The 10,477-nt window shown below is 40.4% G+C and overlaps 1 protein-coding gene across 3 annotated transcripts in view; it reads right to left on the reverse strand.

Moving 5' to 3' along the window:
- KIF27 (kinesin family member 27) overlaps nucleotides 1-8,655 on the reverse strand; it is an 87,492-nt gene extending 78,837 nt beyond the window's left edge. For all 3 annotated transcript variants that reach the window (XM_082843143.1, XM_082843144.1, XM_082843142.1), the window contains exons 1-2: nucleotides 8,544-8,655; nucleotides 4,325-4,709 (exon numbers count right to left, since the gene is read on the reverse strand). In XM_082843143.1, the coding sequence (XP_082699269.1) occupies nucleotides 4,325-4,622 (298 nt within the window). In that variant the 5' untranslated portion in view covers nucleotides 4,623-4,709; nucleotides 8,544-8,655. The remainder of the gene's footprint in view (nucleotides 1-4,324; nucleotides 4,710-8,543) is intronic.
- Between the last annotated feature and the right edge of the window lie 1,822 nt (nucleotides 8,656-10,477).

Here is a 10,477-nt window from a genome sequence, read left to right on the forward strand (position 1 = left end):
TGCCCCATTTCCTCAAGGTGAGCAAACTGGTCCTCTAGAATACTATGACAATGTTAACCAGCACAGCTTTTTTGGAGAAACATTAGTATAAATAGTATCAAAAGTTGAAACGTGATCACCCTTTGACTCAGATATAGTCCTAAAGAAATACATATACACATACCCAAAGGTGTTGTAAAAGGATCAGTAACAATTTCCTGTAATTGATAAAAAATTCCAAACACTAATAAATCCATTAGTAGGAGAACGGTTAACAATGGTATACTATGCACCTATTGTTAAACAGATGTCTAAGATCCATAAAGTTAAAAAAAGCAACTGCAGGGCTTCCCTGGTGGCGCAGTGGTTGAGAGTCCGCCTGCTGATGCAGGGGACACGGGTTCGTGCCCCAGTCCGGGAGGATCCCACAGGCCGCAGAGCAGCTGGGCCCGTGAGCCATGGCCGCTGGCCTGTGTGTCCGGAGCCTGTGCTCCGCAACGGGAGAGGCCACAACAGTGAGAGGCCCGCGTACCGCAAAAAAAAAAAAAAAAGCAACTGGAGAGCAAATTCATTTGCATAAAAGAAAACATACATATCTATGCAAAGAATATTTTTGAAAAAATTCACAAAAAATGGTGGTTACCTCTGGGGAGTTAGAACAGGGAGAGAAAAGAAAGGAAAACTTTTACTTTTATCTTATGGCTGTAATATCTGAATTTTTACCTTTAGAAATAAATATATATAGTCTAAAAATAAAAGTTTAAATATAAATAACTTAAAAATAAACTAAATATACTGTACAGAATTGCAAGCAACACAAAAAAAAGCTTACAATCAAATGACATGACAATGAAAAAAACTAAATGATAGTTATATAACAGTTTAAGGCAAAAATAAAAGATTTAATAAGAAAATATTTATTGAAAACCCCAGGAATGCAATAGGCATAAGTGGCACCAGTGAAGTTCAAAATAGGTAGAGGTAGTACCTAAAATATCTCTCTTTAGATCATTTATTATGGTCTGGGGAGAATCCCAATCATTGGAATGCAACTCATTTATGTTAGCAAGAACCCTTTAAAAAAAATTATTTGTGTCGTATTTCTTCAAATTTAGCCAAAAAGCATGTTTTGAGATTTCTGGGATGGAAAGGTACAGGTAGTTTGAGGGTAAACAGGCATAAGAAAGGGACAGGGGAGCAAGCCAGGGTCTAATGGCAACAAAGGACGTGTGCAGAAGAGAGGTACAGAAAGACCAGTTCTGCCCAAGCCAAGACCTCAATCCAGGAATGAGGAAGGGAACATCTCTATGCCTCTTCTCCTCCATCACTTGCGCAATGCAGAACACAGATTAACACAATAACATGAATGAACAGAAATGCATACAAGAGACTCAGGTATTTGTACACCAATGTTCATAGCAGCATTAGTCCCAATAGCCTAAAGGGGAATACAATTCAAGTGTCCATCAACAGATGAATGGATAAACAAAAGATGACTTATACATACAATGGAAAATCATTCAGTCATAAAAAGTAATGAAGTTCCAATACATGCTACAACATGTAGGATATCCTTAGATACATTCTGCTAAGTACAGAAGCCAGACATAGGAGGACGAACACTGTATGACTCCACTTCTATGAAATATCTAGAAGAGGCAAACTTACAGTCAAAGAAAGTAAATTCAAGGTTACCAGGGGATGGCAGGGGGAGGACAGTTATTGCTTAATGGGTACAAAGTTTCTATTTGGGGAGATGAAAAGTTTTGGAAAGAGCAGTGATGGTTACAAAACACTGTGAATATACTTAATGTCACAGAACTGTACTCTTAAAAACGGTTAAAATGGTAAATTTTGTTTTACATTTATTTATTTAACCACAATTTTTAAAATAGTAAAAATAATGTACAAGATAAAATTTAGAATAAGTAAAAGAATAAATTGGACTTAAATAAGTTTCTGTAGGCCAATTTAGAAACCTGCCCACCATTTTTAGCATTGTTCCATGGAAAATACATTCCAAGCTACAAAAAGGTGGCTTACAAATGAACCTTAAAAACAACTTGCTTCCAAGTTGAAGATTACCAATGTTCAGATTTTTGGCAACAAACATCCTGAAAATCTGAACCTTACTAACTTGGACCGCCTTTGATTGCCATCATGTAGCAAATATGGGAAGCTGCAGGTTTTTCGAGTACAAGAGAAAGTGAAAATTCCTTCTGGAGAGCTTCCAGGAACTAGCCAATAGTACTATCTATAAACTCCAGCATATATTGAATATATGCATTCTAGATTAGCCAGAATATGAGGCTGATCAGAATAGCTCATTCATTTCCCACTTCAACGGATAACAAAGCAGAGTAACTCAAAAGACTTAAAAAAAAAAAGCTGAATTACAAATAATATTTACAAATAAAGCTTCAAAATGTATTCTGGTAACCTAAAGATCACATTTTCACCGTCACTCTTATATTCCTGAAAGACTATTTCAGAGAGAAAACCTGTAAAGTTTTATACTTTAATAGCCATCATTTAGCTCTTATACACTATTTAAAGAGTATGCAGGGCTTTCCTGGTGGCGCAGTGGTTGAGAGTCCGCCTGCCAATGCAGAGGACACGGGTTCGTGCCCCGGTCCAGGAAGATCTCACATGCCGCGGAGCAGCTGGGCCCGTGAGCCATGGCCGCTGAGCCAAAAAAAAAAAAAAAAAAGAGTATGAAAATGAAAGTTTTTAGAGAAGATTACACCTGGTAAAAGTTGGTAAATCCAAGGTTCTGAAAAACAGGGAAATGAATAGTAATTTAAATAAGCATCATATTGAAAAATAAGAGATTTCATTTACCACAGTGCCTAGCATGGTACTCTAGCCACTGCAAAAGCTCAATAAATTATTTATTGGAGAAAAAAACTACATTATTTGCACGGTCAATAATCAAACAGCAGATGACTGACCCAGAATTGGTGTCTTACAGATAGGCTGGGAAATCAAAAATGGTATTTTCACAAATACACCAAGAAATGTAACTTCAAACAACAAAGTGCAATTTTTCACTTATCAGATAGTGAAAAAAAAATTTCGGATTTCTGATTTCCAGTAACTGGCAAGGATATGAGCAAATAAATGGCTTTCACATATTGGTGGCAGGATATAAACTGGTACACCCTTTTGGATAATTTGTCAGTATCTATCCCCATTTTAAACGTGCATACCCATTACTCAACAAATCTACTTCTAGGAATCTATTCTACAGAAATACTAACAAATGGATGCAAAGTTAAATGCATAAAGATATATACACTGTAACTTTTTATAACAGTAAAAATCAAAACCAACCATTAATCCTGTCCATTAATACCGGAATGGGTGAATTACGTTTCATTCAAACTATGGAACATTATATGTACAGCCAAAAAAAATGAAGTGAAATTCTATGACCCAAATGGAAAGAGGTGAAATGATATTTTATATCGTTAAATGCAAAAAGAAAGTTACAGAATCACAGGTATGAAATACCTCATCAAACAATTAAACTAACAACAAAAAAACCCAAAACACTACATGTATGAGTACTTGTAATATACCTAGAAAAATGTCTAGAGGACTCTGAATGTATACATCAAACTGTTATTTCCTGGGAATGAGAGGAGCTTTCATTAGTTTAATTAGATTTCTTAAGCATCACTTGCAATTCTTTTTACAATGAACATTAATTTTTTTTAAACTAGCAGAAAAAAACATCAAAAACTCTTCCTAATGGTGATCTGTTTCTTTTGGTATGAAGTATTTTAGCTAAAATATTTTAGGACAATAGATAATTTTAATAACCTTTTCCCTTAAGGAATTAAAATTGTATTCATGGCCTCTTAAAAAAAAAATAATATAGCTTTAAGTATGTGACCAAGCTGTGAAAATTGTTAAGGGAGTAGAACTTAAAAGTTCTCATCACAAGAAGAAAAATGTAACTGAGGTGACTGATGTTAACTGAACTTACTGTGGTAATCATTTTGCAATATATAGATATATCAAACTATTATGCTGTATACTTTGGACTAATACAATGTTGCATGTCAATTATATCTCAAAACTGGGGAAAAACAGCAAAGGGCTGAATACTGAACATTGTCTTAAACGTCTTTCCTCAAGCTAATATAATCATAAATTGTTTAATGAAACTTCAATATTTAAAGCAAATCTTTCAAAAATGATGATCTTATGAACACATCTGTTATCCTATTGATTATTTCATTCAGTTAATACGCTGAGCACCTACTATGTGTCAGGCACTGTGGTATTTCAGCTTCTTTCTACTGTCTGAAATAAAAGTAAAAGAGTATGAGAATCTTACCAACATGGCCTCCTCCAATGGTGTATGTCTTCCCAGATCCAGTCTGTCCATAGGCAAAAACGGTTGCGTTATAGCCCTCAATGAGTGACAACACTAGTGGCTTTATACAGGTATTATAAACTTCATCTTGAGTGGAATTTTTGCCAAAAACAAAATCAAAAGTAAAGACTCTATCTCTCCCAATGATAACTTGTTGGGTGTTTGGAATAACTCTCACACAAGCCTGATAATTATGAAGAACTTCTTTGCACAGCAGAGGTCTAATTCTTACAGCAACTTTTACTGGTATTTCTTCCATGGCAGCTTAGATTTTACTAAACATATTTTCTACTTAATATTCAGTATCTAGCGTGAGAAACATCCATTTTACGTAAGATCTGGACTCCTGTGTATCAAAATAAAAACAAAATTTAGTTATTGACTTCTCTATCCTAATAAACTAAGCAACTTCTAAAGCAAAGTCAATTAAAGCAGGTTTTGTTCTAATATAAGATAGCTACAAAGAGTAAATCTGTCTTGAAAAAGTATACCTATAATTTATAGATGAAGTGATATGATGTCTGGATTTGCTGCAAAATAATCTAGGGGATGGGAGCCTTGAGTTGGTAAATGATGAAGCAAAGTGATAAGTGCATGGGATTCCACTATGCCATTCTTTCTATAGTGGTAATATGTTTCCCAGCTCATTAATCTAAATATTGAATAACTGGGGAATTAGAAACATAAGGCAAGGACTTCCCTGGTGGCGCAGTGGTTAAGAATCCGCCTGCCAATGCAGGGGACACGGGTTCGAGCCCTGGTCTGGGAAGACTCCACGTGCCGCGGAGCAACTAAGCCTGTGCACCGCAACTACTGAGCCCACATGTCACAACTACTGAAGCTCACGTGCCTAGAGCCCGTGCTCTGCAACAAGAGAAGCCACCACAATGTGAAGCCCGCACACCACAACGAAGAGTAGCCCCTGCTCTCAGCAACTAGAAAGTCCGTGTAGCAACGAAGACCCAACTCAGCCATAAATAAATTAATTAATTAAAAAGAAACATAAGGCAAGGAAATAATTGGGTAATTGTACACGTACACAGTAGTGCAAAGCAAACCCTTAGATTTTACAGCTATGTACTGAAAAATAACAACTCCTCTTTGTCGCAAATGTTAGAAATCAATCCATGAAAATAGTTTTAAGGATTTCTATAAGTCAATGTAAATTTAAAACTAAATCTTCTATTTAAAAATAACCAAAACTAACAGAAAAACTGCTGTTCCACTCCTAAATTACATGGTACTTATTTCTGAAGATCTCTGGTGGAATTAATACATTAAAAATTATACTGGGGGACTTCCCTGGTGTCCAGTGGTTAAGAATCCGCCTTCTGGGCTTCCCTGGTGGCACAGTGGTTAAGAATCCACCTGCCAATGCAGGGGACACGGGTTCAAGCCCTGGTCCAGGAAGATCCCACATGCCGTGGAGTAACTAAGCCCATGCGCCACAACTACTGAGCCTATAAGCCTAGAGCCCGTGCTCTGAAACACGAGAAGCCACTGCAATGAGAAGCCTGCGCACGGCAACAGAGTAGCCCCCACTCAACATAACTAGAGAAAGCCCGTGTGCAGTAGCAAAGACCCAGCACAGCCAAAAATAAATATATAAAATAAATTATTTTTAAAAACAAACAGAAAAGAATCTGCCTTCCAATGCAGGGGATGCAGGTTCGATCCCTGGTCGGGGAATTAAGATCCCACACACCACGGGCAACTAAGCCCGTGCACCACAACTACAGAGCCTGTGCACTCTGGAGCCTGCACGTCACAATTGCTGAACCTGTGCGTCCCAACGAACAATGCCATGTGCCGCAACTAAGAACCAATGCTGCCAAAAGTAAAATAAATAAATATTCTTTAAAAATTGCAGGGACAATGTTTTAAAAAAATTAAATTGGTAGCTATACTTACAATGAACAACCTGAAAAATAAGAAAACAATTCCATTTACAATAGCATTACAAAGAATCAAATAAATTTAGGAATAAATTTAACAAAAGATGTGTAAAACTTACTCTGAAAACTACAAAATATTGTTGAAAGTAAAGAAGATTTAAATAAATGGAAAAACATATCATGTTCATGGATTAGAAGACTTAACATATTAAAATGGCAATATTCCCCAAATTGATCTAAAGAGTCAACAGAATGCCTATCAAAATCCCAGCTGACTTCTTTGTAGAAACTGACAAGCTGATCCTAAAATTCATATGGAAATTCAAGGGACATAGAATAGCCAATACAAGAACAAAGTTAGAGGACATACTTCCCCAATTTTAAAACCAGGCAACAGTAATCAAGACAGTGTGGTACTGGCATACGACAGACTTAAAGATCAATGGAAAAGAATTGAGAATACAGAAATAAATCCTCATATTTATGGGCAACTGATTTTCAACAACAGTGTCAGCACAATTCAATGGGGGAAAGATAGTCTTTTCAACAAGTGGTCATGGGACAACTGGATATCCACATGCATAAAAATGAAGTTGGACTTCTACCTCACATCGTATACAAAAGTTAATTCAGAACGGTTCATAGGACTTCCCTGGTGGCGCAGTGGTTAAGAATCCGCCTGCCAATGCAGGGGACACGGGTTTGATCCCCGGTCTGGGAAGATCCCGTATGCTGCGGAGCAACTAAGCCCATGCACCACAACTACTGAGCCTGCAAGCCACAACTACAGAGCCCATGCACCACAACTACCGAAGCCCACATGACACAACTACTGAGCCTGCGTGCTGCAACTACTGAAGCCTACTCACCTAGAGCCCATGCTCCACAACAAGAGAAGCCACCACAATGAGAAGCCTTCTCACTGCAACGAAGAGTAGGCCCCGCTTGCCGCAACTAGAGAAAGGCTGCGCACAGCAACGAAGGCCCAACGCAGCCAAAAAATAAATCTTAAAAAAAAAAAAAGATACTCAAAAATGTTTAAAGAAACAAAACAAAAATAAATGGTTCTGGGCTTCCCTGGTGCCGCAGTGGTTGAGAGTCCGCCTGCCGATGCAGGGGACATGGGTTCGTGCCCCGGTCCGGGAAGATCCCACATGCCGCGGAGCGGCTGGGCCCGTGAGCCATGGCCTCTGAGCCTGCGCTCCGCAACGGGAGAGGCCACAACAGTGAGAGGCCCGCGTACCGCTAAAATAAATAAATAAATGAATGAATAAATAAATAAATTTTAAAAAGAATTTACATGTGTTTTAAAAAATCCATAGCACTTATACTTCTTCAGATTCTGATCAATTACAGCCATCAGAAGCGTACGTATTAATCTCACCAATCAATGTAAAGAAAGGTGAAATCTGATTGGCTGGCATACTCAACGGAGTTTTGAAATCTGAGCAAAGGAAGGAGAAATATTCGATCACTGATGCCATGTCGTTGATCAGAAAAGTGTCTCCAAATACCGTTGCCATCCTGTGCCCTTGGCTTTTCAGAAGTAGTGACTGCTAAAAATTGTAGTTTGTAAGTAATATTTTCTTAAGAAACTTTCTGGCAAGTGGATAGTGAATCTCATAAGGATCTCAGAAAAGGCCCCAAATGCATAAAGAACAGATGGAGAAGACAGGAAGCAAACAGGGGAAACAACAAAGATTTTTAAAGTTGGAGTGGGCGAAGTTTTATTTTAAAAGTGTTTCAAAGAAAGAATCTGGGCACCCTTTCTTTCTCAATTATCTCCTGCTCTAAGGGAGGGGTCTTTCAGACTTCCGCAGAACTTATAATGCACCGAAGTTTCAACATCCGCAATGGAAAAAGGAGACCTTTGACAAAACGAAACCCCCAAGGAAGATGGGCCTTTCCATCCCTCTTCAGATACCGCAGCTGGAAGCACGAAAACAAGAAATACACAGGATCCGATTCAGTGAGGCTCGGTCCGGGGTTCCCGGGGTTCCCGCGCGTCCCTCTTCCCCAAGCCCTTCTACCTCAAGGCGCACCCAACTTCCCCGGCCGCTCGCCTGGGAGTCCCAGCATAGGCCCAGGCCCCTCGGACGCACTGCTCCGCCTTGCGGGCGCCCCGACCGCCCTCCCCGCCAGCCGAGCCGCGAAGGCTCCCAATCCCCCCGGCCGGCCCCTTCTCCTCCCAACGGCCGACCGGGAACACCGGCTCAGAGAGCCGGCCGGCGCCGCACCAGGGCCGACCCCGCCAGCCCGGCCCGACCCGCCTGCCACTCACTGACCGGTTCGAGAAACCCCAGTCTCCCGCGGCTAGCGCAGCGCAGGACTCTTCGCCTTCACTTCGCACCGCCGCACCGCAGCTACCGCCTCAGCCCGCGCCTTTTGTTGTCGCGGGTTCTCCCGGCAACCAGCAAAGCCCGCGCTGACGCGCCCCCACCCCTCAGGGCGGCCGGAAGCTCCCCAGACCCCGCCCCAGCCCGCCAAGCCCCGCCCATGACCCCGCCCCGTCAGGGAGGAGCCTAGAGCCGGCCACCTGGAGGCCCCGTCTCCCACATTAGCTCCAAAGTAAATACTACCCAGGGACCCCTCTCATAGTGCTGAGCCAGAGAACTCTCCAGGAGTTTGTAAGATGAATATGAGAAAGATTCACATTGCTTTCAATATTTTAGCTACCAATTCGTTTATTTTTATTGAAGTTAAGTCCGCATAACATAACATGAACCGTTTTAAAGTGTACCATTCAATGGCGTTTTAGACATTCACAATGTTGTGCAACCATAACCTATTTCCAAAACATTTTCATCACCCCAAAAGGAAACCCTCATACCAGTTAGCAGTCACTCCCATTCCTCTCTTCCCCAGCCACTGGCGACCACTAATCTGCTTTCTGTTTCTATGGATTTACCTGTTCTGGGCATTTCATAGTCATAGAATCATACAATTTGTGGCCTTGTGTCTGGCAAGAGCTAAACGTTTCCCAGTTTCACCCATGTTGTAGCATGTATCAGAACTTTAATTCCCTTTTATGGATGAATAATATTACGTTATGCGGACATACCACATTTTATTTATTCATTCATCAGCCGAGGGATATGTGGGGTTTTTCCACTTTGGGAATAATATGAATAATGCTGCTATTAACATCATGTACAAGTATCTGTTTAATATTTTGTTTTGTTTTTTTCAGTTTTTCTGGGTATAGACCTAGGAATGAAATTGCTGGGTCATATGGTAATTCTATGTTTAACTTTTCCAATTTACTTTTAAATGCCTCAATGCCTCCCATTTTTAATAGCACCATCTAAGTATCTTCAAAAAGCAGTCCTTCTCTCATAAAAATTAAATGTGAAAGCAGGAAAAAAAGCTGCTTAAATTATTAAATTGAATTATTTTGAATTTTTAAAATCCAAAGATGTGAATTTGTTAATTATGTTGCACTTTTAGAATTTTTTTTTTTTAAAGTTGCCCATCATGACTGGTCTGCTGACAAAACTGCAATGAATAACAGTAACAATTTAGGTTTGGGAATTCCCGGGAAGACTAGGCAGCAGGTTTCAGGAGGCCACATGTCTGCAGACGAGGTCAGCAAATGCCTAACAGGATTGGAATGGGACATTTCCTGTTGCCCCCAAAGTGGTGTCTTGAGTCCAAAGTTGAAGAGAAGGGGTCACTTAAGTTCCCCACATTGTAGACACCAGTCATTATCAGCCCCTTCACCCCCAGGATTTACAGCAGAACAAAACTAATTCCATTCCAACTCCAATCCTATCTCCTTTTATAGCCCTTATAAAGAGGGAGTTGGCGTGTTAAAGGAGAGTCATGGGGTCTTGGTCCTTGTGGAGTGGGGAATAGAGGGTTCACAAGTAAGAGGCATCTCTCTTAAGTCAAAGGAGGCTCTAAGAGTGACCTGGAGAGCCTGGGGGAGTGGTACCAACGGGAAACTGGCCTTCTGGTTGGACAGGGCTAGGGCAAGAGGCTGCATGTGCCTCTCTATACTGAAGCAAAGCAATTGGATAGCAGTGCAGGGAGGGTGCTGGAGTGCAGCAGCCTGCACTCCCACCATTTGGCAGGGCAAGAACCTGTAATTTTCCTGTGTTTCCCATCTTGCCCTCACAAATCCTTCCTGCACACCTGCTATAGTGATCTATGCAGGACACAAACTTGACCACAAATCTGCCCTTTGCCTATACCATTTCTGTGACGTCATGGAGAATAT

Source organism: Leucopleurus acutus (genome assembly GCF_964270905.1).
Source record: "Leucopleurus acutus genome assembly, chromosome: 7".
NCBI classification, from domain to species: Eukaryota; Metazoa; Chordata; class Mammalia; order Artiodactyla; family Delphinidae; genus Leucopleurus; species Leucopleurus acutus.